At 42.8% G+C, this 15,358-nt stretch overlaps 1 protein-coding gene across 1 annotated transcript; it reads right to left on the bottom strand.

The window, feature by feature from the left end:
• Window positions 1-2,815: 2,815 nt before the first annotated feature.
• Window positions 2,816-13,955, bottom strand: cUnh5orf15 (chromosome Un C5orf15 homolog). Its single transcript, XM_080749034.1, has 3 exons — window positions 13,824-13,955; window positions 7,063-8,075; window positions 2,816-5,486 (listed from the first exon to the last, which is right to left on the bottom strand). The coding sequence occupies exons 1-3, from the start codon at window positions 13,939-13,941 to the stop codon at window positions 5,352-5,354; spliced, it is 1,266 nt and encodes a 421-aa protein (XP_080605160.1). The 5' UTR covers window positions 13,942-13,955; the 3' UTR covers window positions 2,816-5,351.
• Between the last annotated feature and the right edge of the window lie 1,403 nt (window positions 13,956-15,358).

Here is a 15,358-nt window from a genome sequence, read left to right as displayed (position 1 = left end):
AGTGAGGTGGATGCAGTCTTACCTGGTGGGGAGGGAACAGGTGGTGGAGATTAACGGTACCCTGTCCCCCCCCCTCCCGGTAAACTGTGGTGTTCCTCAAGGTAGCATACTGGGACCTCTGTTGTTCCTAATATACGTGAACGACATGGCATCTGCTTGTGACTGCAACCTGTTCCTGTTCGCGGATGACTCGGCTCTCCTAGTCTCGGGCAAGGACCACTTGCAGGTTGAGAAGACACTTAACTCTGAACTAAGTAAGATCTGCACATGGCTTAACGACAACAAATTATCAATTCACCTGGGTAAAACAGAGTCCATCCTCTTTGGATCAAATCATAACCTCAAAAAAGTTGATAACTTTACAATCAAAGTGGGTGACAAGGTCATAACACGAAAAAACGAAATCTCTTACTTAGGATGTATCCTTGAAGCTAATCTTTCCAGTGAAAAGATGACTTCTAAAGTAATAAATAAAATCAACCAACGAACTCGTTTCCTACAGAGGATCGCCCCGATGGTCAATTCCAACACACTGAAGACCATAGCTGGTGCAATAATCCAGCCCCTCTTTGACTACGGAGTCCACGTATGGTATTGTGACGCCCCACAAGCCCTGAAAACTAAACTACAAACAGCCCAAAATAAACTAATTAGGGTCCTGCTTAGACTTCCCTATCAGACTCACCTCACCGCTACTCACCAGTTAAGAGTGGGGTGGCTCAGAGTAGTTGACAGAGTACAGCAACTTGCAATGGGCCTGGTGTACAAGATACACTACACCACTATGATACCCAAGTACCTGTCAAAATACTTTATAAACATTAAGGATGTCCATAATTACAACACCAGAGGCAGCGCCACAGATCACTTTCAACCCAGAGTCAAAACCAACAAAGGGTCAAACTCTTTTTTCTGCTATACCACCAAAATGTGGAAAGCCTTACCGAAGGCCACAAAGGAGTGTGGATCACTAGCATCCTTTAAAATTGCCCTGAAAAACCACTTACAGGCAGCAGCCGTTCGCAACTGGTAAAAAAGAATCTAGCCCAACCCTACCCTCCCCTGCCCCTTCTTTGTATATACTGTTTGTTTTGACTTACTGTCTTCTATTTTGTTTTTCTTTACATATCTACTGCATAGTACTGTGTTCTATTTGTCTGTCATTCAATGTTATATGAGATACTTCAATGGTTTCCAGTGGAAATAAGCTTAGTCTTTTCATGGATCTCCTTTTAGTAGACCTTGTACCAGTGAACTGTACCGTCATGAAACTGTACCTTTTCCTATGCAAACTTCTAATAAAGTCTTCAATCAATCAATGGGTTAAGGCCACTGCGGCCTTAGGGGCCCAAGAACAAACTGAGGGGCAATACGGGCAACAAGCACACAACAGACATGGCCTCACACACACACACACACACACACACACACACACACACACACACACACACACACACACACACACACACACACACACACACACACACACACACACACACACACACACACACACACACACACACACACACACACACACACACACACACACACACACACACACACACACACACACAGCAAATAATATTAGCTACAATCTATGGTATTGTGTGACACACACACACTGATAGAAGCAAATAAGCAATAGGCTTATATTTAAAACCAAACATTTTGAAACGTAGGCCTACCTTTGCATAGTGAAGGACGCCTCTTCAACTCATTCACTGCTGTAGCGTGTCTGTCTTAATTGAACAGTCAATAATGTTAATCAAAACTTCTAAAGACACGTTCCATCGAGTCAAATCAACAGTAAACAAAGAGCTCACAGATAGCAGAGTTAACATGTAGGCTAAACTGCAACCTGCACCGCTGGTTTGAAATGCAATCTATTTGTGCGTGTTTGCTGCCATCTAGTGGATAAATAACTGCCTACATCTGTGCCTAAATGGATAACGGTGATGCCCCAACCTGCACAATATGGCACAAATGTATCCTATGATCGCATACAAATGTGTGTGCCACTTGGTGGTGAGATTACAGATGGCGTTATTTTGGGGAGAGGGAAGAGATTATTTGCTTAGAGGTGGTAGCCCCGGGAAGCTGAGCACTTTGGAACACTGTTTAGAAAATGGCTTTATGATGATGATTATTAAGGCCTCCACTTTGGTCTTTCTAAACAACCCCAGGGTGGCTTTGAATGGATTTGATCGTGCAAAGCATCACAGAGACAGACATATGCTTTTACAAAATGTCCATAAAAACATACCAGCACTTTTGACTACCTTCTTCCTTATAACCCTCATCTTTTTAAACTCCGCCCAATGACTTTGAACCTTTCATTGGTACACTACAGACTGGCCGAAAATATCAAGATGCATATAACTGTCTACTGGTGCACTCACCCACTGTTCACACGTGCCAGAGGGCACGCGCGCGCGTGCGTGTGTGTGTGTGTGTGTGTGTGTGTGTGTGTGTGTGTGTGTGCGCGTGCGCATGTGTGCGTGCGTGCACGCGTGTGTGCGCATGTGCTTGGCACTTATAAGCTTGAGGCAGTGGTACATTTCAACCAATAGTTGTCCTACCTGACACTAATTTCTATAATTTCTTAATTGGGAATCCACCTCTGACCACTGCACTTAAATTGATTAAAACATCTACAAACTGATTAAAATAGCATTATATCCATTAAGTTCTGAATTGCAGCTTTAAATAACATTAGGAACAACTCCTTAACTCAACCTTTCAGATAAGGGCAATATGTGTTTTACAGTGGATGAACATGAACGCATCAGACATGAAATGAGACAGAACATTTGACAGATCCATACACAATTGTGCTTTATTGACCAAAATAAAAAATGAAAAAGAGATTGTAATTCTACATTTGATTGCAAAAGCAGTGTCCAGTCCAAACACCATCATCCCTTCTCCCCCGCTACACAGCTAGTGTTGCTGTATGACACCATGCCACTCCTGACATGAAGTTCAAATGTTCAAAGACACTGCTTTCCTTGTGCATGAACAGCATTAATATAAATAATTGGCAGCGTTCTGAATGAGTTTGGTAGATGAAAGTGGAGATGCATGTCACAGATTTTACATTTTGATCCGTTTCAAATGAAGCCTTGTGACACACTGGCGGTGAGGTGACACACTCTTCCCCAGATAGGAATGAGTTCACTAGAGTGACAAATGACATGCACATTAGGTCAGATTATAAGGCAGTAGTTCTCAACGTGGGTTCCGAAGACACCCAGGAGTCCTTGGAGCTTGGGAGGGAGGGAGGAAGGGGTGGTACCGGTTGAACACATAAGCTCACAACGCAGCACCGCGTTGTGAATCATTACAGAATAGGGCCCCTGGCACAAAATCTTTTCAAATGGGGATCTGGGGCCAAATACATATCAATTTGGGGGGTCCTGAAAATGTTTGAGAACCACTGATACTGTATAAGGGGTGCTCAAATGAACGTGCACACACAGTGCACCAACTAAGAGTCTGTTCCATACATAATACAGTCAAGTCCAAAGGGTTAATAATATAACTCTGAAAATGTAAAAATTGACCCGTAATTTTACTGTGTTGGAGGTACCTGAATGACAACCCAAAAACTTCTGAGAGAGTGAGGGAACTCATTTATCAGCATGAAGACTGCAATTATATGACAGAGACTTCATCGAAGTCATAAACAAAGAGGGCCAGCCTTGGAATTTGTGCATAGCAACAATCTGGACAGTTAAATTAGTAGTAGAGGTCACTTCTTATTAAATCAAGGTGATATCGGGGGAGATGGCAAGCAGAACTTCCCCAAAATGTTGTTAGCAATCCTAATCTTGTCAAAATAGGTATCCACCTAAATATCTTAAGCAAACAACTCATCCCTTCAACAGAGGAATTTCAACCAGTAAGACTCCCTAATCGGGAGATAAGCGGTCGCATGTATACACACTGCAAAAAGCAACCTCATGGTGGCGCTAGAAGAGGGGCATGTGAGAAATCAGGGGCAGAGGTTGTGGTTTGCCAGCCAAGGAGTGTGTGTGCAAGGTTTGGCATGGATAGGGGCAACAGTGCCGGAGATAAGAGTAGGGCCAAAAGTGTGACGTGACAGACAGACGGACTGACTGACAGACCCAATTTATCTAACGGTCGCAATCAATGCTTTCAAACCACACCATTTACCATTTGATTTCATGCACTTTTACAAAGTGAAAAAGAAATCACAGGACTGTATATTCAGCTGAATTATGGAATGTCATCTGATAAAAGTATCTACATTCCTATTTATTAATTTGTTCAGTTGCTCAAACATCAGTAAAATACTTCCATTAACCCATTTTTATCTTTTAGAAAGGGGCTGTCAATGCCGTTTCACTTATGTTGCTCCACTATTCTTCTTCACCTGGTGAGACCAACAATGAGAAATGTCACGCATTCATCAGCACCTGAAGCATTTGGAAGTAATTTGGCCTTACCAAGGCCTTTTATAGTACAAGATATATGTTTTAGCACAACTAAAAGTCAGGAGGGTTGAATACCTTTTGTAATGTTTATGTATTGTGTTAGATATTTCTGTATTGCTGCTTTGATGAATTTGCTGTGCCAAAGTGTGCATCATGCCCTGTTACGTCACATTGACTGTGAATTAAATAGTTTGTGAGTTGATTAATGGATAACAGTTACACAGAGAACTGTCTTGGGATAAATAAAAACAAAAACATGTATTAAACATTATATTATTAATATTATATTATCTAAAAGGTTATATTCACACATATTCATAGCTACTCTATTTGAACGTAAGATAAAATGTGCAAAGAAACAGACATGAAGAAGAACCGTAAGGCTGAAACACTCTTCCCATTAAGACAAATATAAATCCCCTCAAAAGCAATCATATCAAAATCGAAAAATAAAGTCATTAATTTAGATACTTTTGTCCGATCAATGGGTATCAAATAATGTTAGAACTCTTTAACAAATACCAATAAACAGACAAACAAACAGGGTTTAAAAACAAAATGGTGCCATTCAACACAAAATCCTTAATAAACCTTCCCCGGTTCTCAGGGTTTGTCTCGAAATCAGAACAAAGTGCCAATTGAGCTTTATAGGGCTAAAGCATAGAACAATACGTCCGTCCAGCCAGGCCGGAAGGCTAAAGCCCACTTCATACTTGATCGTACGACAGCGGCGAGCGACAAAAATAGCTTAACTACGAGCTCACACCGCATCGCCGATGCATTGCGCTGTAAGCTTGTACAGGCTGCTATTTGCGGTGCACGGCGCTGTCGTGCAACGTAGCATAATATAGGCTAACTGGCTTTGTTCAGTCTTTAACGTTTCCTCGCCGTGAATCAAAAAATGTAGTCCCGTGTCATCTTGAGGGAGGGCATGGCCTCGGCTACATTCTGGTCCAGACGGTGGTACTCCACGTTGTTACGAGAGCACAGACTGTCCCTCCAGCGACGGCTCTGGGCCAGGAGGAAGATCTGGAGCGCAGAGGAAGAGGAGAGGGTAGGGGTGGGGGACACAAAGAGAGAAGAAATGAAAATGAGTTGGATCACTGTTTCCCAAACAGTGGGTCGGGACTCGGGACCCATTTGTGGGTCGCGGATCCATTTTCATGGGCCGTGAATGAATATCCCTTTATTTTTTGTTTCCAACATTTTGTAATTATTTTTAAAAGGAAAAAATAGAAAACAAATGTATAAGAACTAGTAAAAATAGCAGATCTGCAAGCTCGCAACGCCTTATGGGCTTGTAGATTTGCTATGTTCACTAGTTTGTGTCCCAGGCACAAACTAGTGAGTTAGATGGACCTCAGTCAGCTGCTTATTGTCTCCACCAGCCGAAGGCTGAGGGAGAGTATGTTTTCCCGTCCGTCCGTCCGTCCGTCCGTCCGTCCGTCCGTCCTCGCAGTTTGTGAGCGCCTAATCTCAGTCGCCGTTGGCCCGATCGCTGCCAAAGTGAGCACACACATTCCCTGGATGCCAATCTAGAACCTCTGCCCTAAATTTTTTAAATGGGCCTTTTCTAGCGCCACCTAGTGGCCGATGTTCGCAAAACACATTTCTGTGCACTACTCTTACAGATTTTGTCCAAAAATCATACAAATCGGTAGGCAGTATCTCGACAGTCATGTGATCGACACGGATCTGTCCGATTTTGCATATTCCATCCTGATTGGCTAAGATTGGCTTCCAAAGTTTGTAGGATCGAGCCGTTTGGAACAAAATGCCTCAAATCACAAACGCAAAGTGCGATTATCATGAAATCGCGCACACACGTTCCCACTAGGCCGAGGAAGAAATGCCGCCTTTTTAAAATGCCGCGCTATAACAGGCCGATTTGTGGTTTTACCTATAACTCCACCGATCAGTTTCAAACTTTGCAAGCACACTCCCTAGAAGCTAAGGATAAACCTTTGCCCTGCATTTTTCACATAAGCCTTTTATAGCGCCACCTTTGGGCCGACTTATGTAAAACACATTTTTGGATATTACTCCTTGAGATTTTATCCAAAAATCACGCAAATCGGTACACAGTATCTCTATAGTCATGTGATCAAGTCCGATCCGTCTGATATTTCATATGCCATCCTGATTGGCTAATATTAGCTTCCAAAGTTTGCCTGGTGGAGACCTGTGCTCGGAAGAGCACTGCTTCTAGTTCTAGAAGAGGTAGGTAGAATGTCTGTGCTGCTGACTTGAAAGGCACAAAACTCTACTGGAGCCTGAACATCTGACCGATATATAGGCCATTATTTGAATTTGTTGATGTCGGTATCGGCAGTTATGCAACCGATGTGTCCCGGTTTTGACCATTTTCTACCCGGCGTATTAATATGAAACTATTTGTATTTATTTGAGCTCACATGGCGATTTGACACATTGTGAGCTTGGAGAGCAGCTATTTTCACTACGAATACAGGGATGCCTTGAGATTTTGGACTTGCCATGGGTGTGCCTTGGGCATGCAAAGTTTGTAAACCACGGTCACCACTGGACTATTAAGATCATTTATGCTGGTTAAGTATAAGTGCTGGGTTTTCACGCCCTCTCTCACCTTCCTCTTGTTGTGGTAGGTGATGTAGACGATGGCCACGAGGAAGGCCAGAATGACCAGGTGGAAAAAGAAGTGCGAGTCCTCGTCCTCTGTATTGTAGACAGTGGTGGCCTTGTAGGGCGTCACCTCCATCCTCCCAGAGTCCTGCTGGCTGATGGCCACCAGGTCTTTGCTCTGGTCCATGCCGTCCACGTTGGGATCAAACTCGTCATCACCGTCCTCGTTCGCGGCATCCTCGTCGCGGTTGATCGGCTCGTCGTCATCGTCGTCGTAGTCGTAGTCGTTGGAGCGGGGCTCTGGCTCCGGCTCCTCGGCCGTGGCCTGTGGGATGTCGGCATCCTGCTCCGTGGGCGGGTCTTGGACGTCGGTTACCTTGGAGTCGGACACGTCCGGAATCTCCTCTGGCTCGGTCTCGGTCGTCTCGACCGCTTCGGGAGCCTTGGCAGTGGCGAGGACTTTGGGAGCTGCCGTGGACGCTTTAGGAGGATCAGCGTCAGGAGATGCAGGTAGACCTGGGGACTGAACAGCTTCCTCTTCCGGCCCCTCTGGTGTGTGGTCTTTAGCCTCGCCTGGACCGTCTTGGGCCGGCGTGTTATGACTGTCAGGCGTTTCCGGTTGTCCGTCGTCAGACGCGGCAATAACGACATCTTTTTGGTCCACCAGATCTCCTGGAGCTCCTTGTGGTTCTTGAGATACCGGAGCTGCTTCTTCAGGTACTTGAGCAGGAGACTGAACATCAGGCGACTCCTCCATGACTGTTGTCAGGTCTTTACCAAGGGCCGTGGTCTGAGCCTTGATGTCTGTTGTAGTTGCGGGATCAGGCCCCGGTGATTCAGGCTCCTTCGGCAGGGTCACATCTGATGGAGGGCTTCCGCCAACAGCACCTGGCTCCTCGGCTGTCGTTCCATCACTGAGGGCCACTGTCGTTCCATCACTGAGGGCCACAGCTGGCTCTTTGGATTGAGTTGTCATGGCAACAGCTGGGGGGTTGGCTCCCTCATCTCCAAAGCCCTCTGTTAAAAATATACAATTGAAATCAAAAGGTTACGTCTTCCATGTTTCTGTACACACAAAACACTATCTCACATCAAATGTGTAAATGCTTGTGCAGAGGCCCTAATGGGACACTGGGTAAATATTTGAATTGCACATGATTTTACCAACGTTTAAGCAACACTTATTTAAAAAAGAAAAAGGTCTAGCAGCCTAGTTCCCTTTCAATTGGAGACAGGCTGCCATCCTTCCTAACTTAACACAATGATGCCTTCTTTTCCAACATCCAAAGTGAGTGATGCTATTGAGAAATGCATGCATCCTCACAGCTAAATAAATAGCCTACATCAGCCTAAGTTTGGCCTTGGGAAAATTCTTCTCAGTCTTAACGTTGCCTTCTCTCTTATTAGATGGCAGGCCAGAACAATCAATGGCCTCACGGAATGTACAATGACTATATTGCTAAAAAAGTTAATAAATAAGTAAATAGAGGTGTGTGTGGTGGTGGTATAACTACTAATATAACTGAGTGTGTAGTGCCTGGTAATGAAATGTTACAGGTGTAGATATTAGATAATCCAATCATTTGTAATAGGCTTAAGACATTTTATGTTTATCTGGAGAGAGACACACGCATACTCCTTTTCAAACAAGAGCTCTTTCATGGTACAAGGTCTCTTCTGAAAACGGAAAGAAACGGTTTTGTTTAAAGCATGTGAACCACACTTTTGGATTGTTTTATTTTTAAACATGAGAGAAGTTCTTCCTTCCGGCCTAAAGTTGACAGTGAAAACAGAACAATCAGAGAAGAATGGGAAGAGAAACTGTGCATTCAGCCTTCTCGGTTTCATCAATGCAAAGCCATTTCCGCCCATATCCTACCTATCCTACTGTCAGTCAGATATTGTTTATTTCAGAAAATAATTTGGTGGGCGAGTTCAGGGCGGCCTGTTGCCTTGCCTACCACTGCTCTAGAACCAAGCTAAGGCAGACTGCTCTCCTCTACTAGTCTCCTCCTTGTTTCTTTAGTGAACAGAAAGTACATTTTCAGGTTGCGATATCAGGCGAGAGAACCTAATAAAAACCCCTTCAAAACCGCCAGGATGCCAGAGTTAACGTTTTTTGCGAGACCATTTGTTGTACTTTTCAGCTCCTGGTCGTTTCCCTGCAACTTAAAACTATTTCCCACAGGCCAGTGTTGTAAATGGGACAACTTAACGATGTAAAGACCCAATGCAACAGATGTTGCCCACCCAGCGTTGAAACGCACTCCATTATTATTGCTGTTTCTTTGTATTCGACTTCATCTTGTGCCTTTTAGCCATGCTTTTCAGCCAGGCATCCAGAACAAATGACACCATTTAACCAAACAAGAGTCAACATTATTTTGCGGCTCTGGGGCTAGAAGGCGTTGCTTGGTCTAAGATGGGAGGAGAAACTCATGGGATTTGAGGTCCGGAGCAAGAAGCGCCTCGAGAGAAGAAAGACGCTATTCATGCCGATGGGCCACAGCCAGCATAAATACTGAGGATAAACAGGAGACCTTTGTGACGGCAATGGTCACAAATGTGAGCTGCGTTGATATGCCGTTAAATTCTGCTTGTAAGAACCAGGTCATACGCATTGGATATGGCCGATGCATTATATGTGTGGATCTACGTATATATATAATGTAATACGCATTAGATATGGTCAATACATGATATGAGTGTATATAATGAATACATATCTATATCACTAAGTATCACTAAGTATCACCAAGTACACCAAGTATATCATATTGAGGATGTCATTGGGGAAATCCATATTTGAGGAGACATATTGGTGGTGTTGGTGGATTTGCAAGAGGGCGAATCTTAGAGGATTTTTCTGTGTATTTGTCAAATGTTCTGGGATTTATTTCCTTAGCCTACTAGTTGCGTGAACAAAAATGTGATCGATTCAGTGCTGTGGTTTGTGAGATTAGTCGCGGACACACAGACGGACAAAAACATAATCTCCCCCTTGACAATAGTTAGCCTACATCTTCCGCAGTATAGGCTACTATTATTAATAACATTGGTTCTAACAGTACATCTTTTGCTGTATTTAGCTGGGCAACATTAGTAATGTTTGCTCTAATAGCACATAATGCATATGCCAGATGGTCTGGCATTTTTTTCAGTGAGGTAATAAGATCAACTTGTAGAGATCTGAAACGTAATCCAACACACTAGATATTAATATTTGTCAGTTGCGTTATTATTTTATTTTAAAGAACGGATTGATTTGAAAAGTCTAGACAAAAACAGGCCCAAGAGAAAAGATTGACATGAACAAAATTCAATACAAACGTGAAAATCGAAAAATAAGGTCTTTAACAGGAAAATGGTCTGTTTATGAATGGTATAAGGCCTCAGCTGTGAATAGTCAATTATGTATTGATGCCATTTCCTTTCACCACTTAAGCCCTAACACTATGTCGTCTAACAAATAGCGAAAATAGCAGATCTACAAGCTCACAATGAGTTATGAAGTGATGTGTTGTGAGCGGTTTTTGAACACACTGGGCAAGAATTAGCCGGTTGAGTGTATAAACGGAAGTACGAGGTTTTTTTTCTAAGATATTTTTGGGTCTTTTTCTGCCTTTATTGATAAGTATACAGTAGGAAATGGGGAGCGAGATGAGGGGGTGACACGCAGCAAAGGTCGTCGGGAACTGGACTCGAACCTGTGACATGCTGCCTGTCAGGTCGAATTACCAGCCGAGGTGCCTGGACCACTACCCTGTGGCCCAGGCCAGAAGTACCAGAATTTTGCAGAAGTGCGGCTCAAGGAAATGACGTTGGCGCTTTACAAATTCATTCTCTGTGACTGAAACGAGTGTTGTGATTGGTTGAAAAAGATAGTTTACGGGGGAAATGCATACGACGGAAGTCCCACCTCTATCACTGCTTTGGGTCATGACCAGGCTTTTCTCTTCGCAGAGGAGTAAGGATGGGAACGAGGCTAATCCCAAAATAGGGGTAAAATGCTGAAAAGTGGTTAAACCCATCAGACTAGTCGGGAGTCACTTAAGTTGTGCCTATAGATGATGGATTATGTGACAACTATGCAGCTATACCTACCCCACCCTGTGTAACTAAAAACAGAACAAAGTCTACAGTGGCTTGCACACAATGAATGTAAAGGGGAAACATGTTCCGTACGTCAGGGCTTCATTACCGACCCTAAACCTGATAGCGAGCACACTGTAACACTTTAATGTTATCTTTTTCCATTTATCTCAACTTCGGTCATTTGAGAAGAAAAGGATGTTACTCAAAAAGGTTCTACTGGATATTGGGAATTTTCCAAGAACTTCATAGTGGCTCAAAATCAGATAGCGACATGTGTGTCAGAAGACACAGCAATATGACCTGATTCTCTGCTATTTTTCCACACATACTGTAGTACGTCTCTCTGATGGGAAAGGATATCTAACCCAACAAATGTAAACAACATGTGGTACAGACAGAAAGACATTAAGGCTATAACAAAACATTACTGATAATCTAAAGAATGATCTCTGGTACCCAAACTACTGAAAATAGCAGATCTACAAGCTTACAACGCTTAATGGATTTCTCTTGAAAAATGATGAATTTTCTTCCTGAAAATCTTTGCTCCACCCGCTCTAGACTCCCGACCCAGTGTTTGGGAAACAATGCTAGTCTACATAACATTGTTCAGCATTAGAGACAGATCAGATTGGTATTGGATATTCTAAACCCAGTCGAGTGCTATGCTATCTATCTAGTGGTATTGGATATTATAAACCCAGTGCTATGCTATCTAGTGGTATTGGATATTATAAACCCAGTGCTATCATGCTATCTAGTGGTATTGGATATTATAAACCCAGTGCTATCATGCTATCTAGTGGTATTGGATATTATAAACCCAGTGCTATGCTATCTAGTGGTATTGGATATTATAAACCCAGTGCTATGCTATCTAGTGGTATTGGATATATAAACCCAGTGCTATGCTATCCAGTCGCCACCTACAATGAGGTCAGTGTTGGTGCTGTAACCATCCTGGTTGTGAACAGGAAAAGAGGCCAACATGTCCCAATGCTGCAGACATGCTGTAACGTCAACATGACTTGATGTTCTGCTATTTTTCCACACATAAAAAAGGACAGCATGCGTATCAGGATATAACTGAAGTCAAACAGGATATATAACTCAAGTCAACATGTTTGATCAAAAATAATGCCAAATGAAGGCCTACTTCAACATTGTTCAGCATAACACTAGATTACTAGGCTATTTCTATAGTTGTTTTTTTTAGATTACTATTTCCTATGCATTTGATGTATTGATGTATTTATTGCCTTGCTTATTGTAAATCGCTCTGGATTAAGAGTGTCTGCTAAATGCCTAAATTGTAACACATTCATTATAGATTGGTATTCAGTGTATTATTAAACAGTATACTTACATAATTTATTCCCATTTACACAAGCGTATGCTAGCCACTTACAATGAGGCCAGTGTGATGCTGGTAGTGGTACAGTAAGTATGCATCACTGTTATGAAGAGGAGAGAGGCCAACTTTTCAGTCAATCCCAGCCGAGACAGACATGTTGCAATTTGATAAGTTATCCAGAGGTTGTCTTAGTCTATCTTTAGTACAAGTCGTTCTGTCTGTGTAACACAATGCAGCATCTACTGTAAGTAGAATAGAGTACTACGAGTGCTATGAGTGACTATGAAATTGATTACAAAAGGACCCCAATGTAAACAAGCCATTGTGCTTTCTTGGGTTTAGAATCCTATTAGCTGACCGTGTATCTGAACTGTACTGTGCTGTGCTTTTCCTATGCGAACTTCTAATAATAAAGTATTCACTATTCAATCAATCAATCAAAATCAAAAGTGCTCAACAACAATCTAGAACTGGAAACTGGAAACTGGAAACCTTTTCAGAACTGGAAACCTTTTCATTACAAGGACCTCATAGCTGCCTGCCGGGGTCCATTTGGTTCCATTTGTACACTCTCAGGAGGAGCTACAGACCGGCTGTAAAAGGGACCATTTGGAACCCCAGTCCATCCGTCAGTGAAGCCTGAGGGAGGGTTCCCCTGGACCCCACTTTGAGAACCACTTATCTAGGATTTCCTCCAACAGGGCAGCAGACTCTGGCCCGAGGCCAGTGCTTTATAGGTTTCAGTTTCTCAGGAAAGCCTGGTGAGGCGAGGTTAGGTTTCAGTAGAGACTCATTCAGGAAGACCCTCACCCTAACTAACAGGTCTAACATAGTTCCTGTATTCCAGAGGTCCACTGCTCCACAGGTCAGCTTCAAAGGGTCTTTTTAATGAGGGCCGAGCCTACTTATCTTTGACAGGGTAATTATTAGTAGCTCAGATATATGACATGGACATCTGGGGGGCACGCACGCGCGCACGCACACACACACACACACACACACACACACACGACGCCCCTAGGCACCGAGTCTCAAATGTGGGAGAGAGAGAGAGAGAGAGAGAGAGAGAGAGAGAACTGTGTCGTCATTCAACTTCACCATCATGAAGCATATGTTTTTCTAATAATAACTCACGATCTATTCTAGCTATGTGTTAATTACAGTTTAGAAATGGTATATTAAACGTTGTTTTGTGTTGTGTGTTGTCTCTTGTCTGTCTGTTGTGAGGTAGTCTACCAAAGCTAGCTATAGCAATCGACTTCGGCCAAAAAAAACAAGTGTCAGTGCCGTATTATCAGTGTATAAATGGTACAGACCTGTCCCGTCACCGGTCGGAGCTGACATACAGCCGCCGAGGAGCAGCTGAAGCAGAATAAAAGCAGAAAGAGCTGTGATGTTGCTCCTGCTGCGTCCCATCGTTGTGCACGCCGCCATCTTGCTGTGAGAAGTGACTGTAGAGGCGGGGCTATAGTGAGGAAGATATACACACACTGGCTCTGTTATATAATGAGAGGGGAGGGGGCTATGGGGGGGGGGGGGAGAGAGAGAGAGAGAGAGAGAGAGAGAGAGAGAGATTTCCCACAGATTACAAAGCACCCCAAAATCATTTGTAAACATGACGCCTATAACAAAAACAGTAAAAAAAGAAAAGAAAAAAACTCACATATCTGACAGACAGACAGACAGACAGACAGACAGACAGACAGACAGACAGACAGACAGACAGACAGACAGACATACAGAGAAAGAGAGAGAGAGAGAGAGATATTTCCCACAGTAGAGAGAGAGAGAGAGAGAGAGAGAGAGAGAGAGAGAGAGAGAGAGAGAGAGATTTCCCACAGATTACTAACATCCCAAAGTTATTTGTGAACAGACAGTTAGTAGGCCTATTAAGAAAAAATCTGAACAAAAAACCAAACTCCCATATCTGCTGGCTGAATACAGCAGTTGCATAATATAAGTATTGAGGTGTAATATGGTATTAAAGACATCATAAAGCTGTACTGATCTTGGTTGACTTGGTACATAGACTTTATCTTCACACAAACAGAGCAGATATGCCTTTGAACACATTGGGGGGGAAACTGTCATTTTACAATGTAAAAACTTAAGTTATCTTTAGCCTGCAGTATGACCTATCCAAAGTGTTCATATTTAATAGCAATGTTACATGTCCGTTTACATATGTTCCATATAGGCATACACAATTTATTTATTTAATGTTTTATTATTTTTGATAACTAAAATAGACAATCTACAAACTCCTTGGCCTGGAGCCCGGTATTTCCAATGAGTAGGGCCTAATTGGAAGTTTTGGAACTCCATATTTTTATATTTCTGGGACATACATAGGCCTACAAACATGCATACTCCATATTTGAGCAAGGGTTAATTAGGGGAGCTAGGGTTTGGAGACATACTGTATACAGACATAGCAATATAGAGACAAATGCTGCCCTAGATGGCTGAAACACGGGTGGAACCATGCAATACTGACACTAATGAATCAATACTGCCTGAGGTGAACTGAAACTATGGGAAAACAATGGAGTGAAGACAATATAATTGTAGTAGAATTAGCCACAAGAAGGGCTAAGAAGGGGACAGGCAGCAGTACTTAATACAATGGACATGTGGATCTGTGGAATGGGGCGTGGGTGTGACCGAAACAAAAGATAATAGCAGGGTTAGCAGTTAGCACAGTTGTTACCAATTAATAACCAGTTTAATTAAGATTCCATTCCATTCAGGTCAAACAGAGTCAGGGTGCTACTATTGTGCATATTGGCTCACTCATGTTGGCTCTTCTCAATGTCTGTGTTTACCCTACAAATGTTATTGTCACAACACA

Source organism: Nannobrachium achirus (genome assembly GCF_963921795.1).
Source record: "Nannobrachium achirus genome assembly, chromosome: 19".
Classification (NCBI taxonomy): domain Eukaryota; kingdom Metazoa; phylum Chordata; class Actinopteri; order Myctophiformes; family Myctophidae; genus Nannobrachium; species Nannobrachium achirus.
This window is presented reverse-complemented; position numbering and strand designations above follow the sequence as displayed.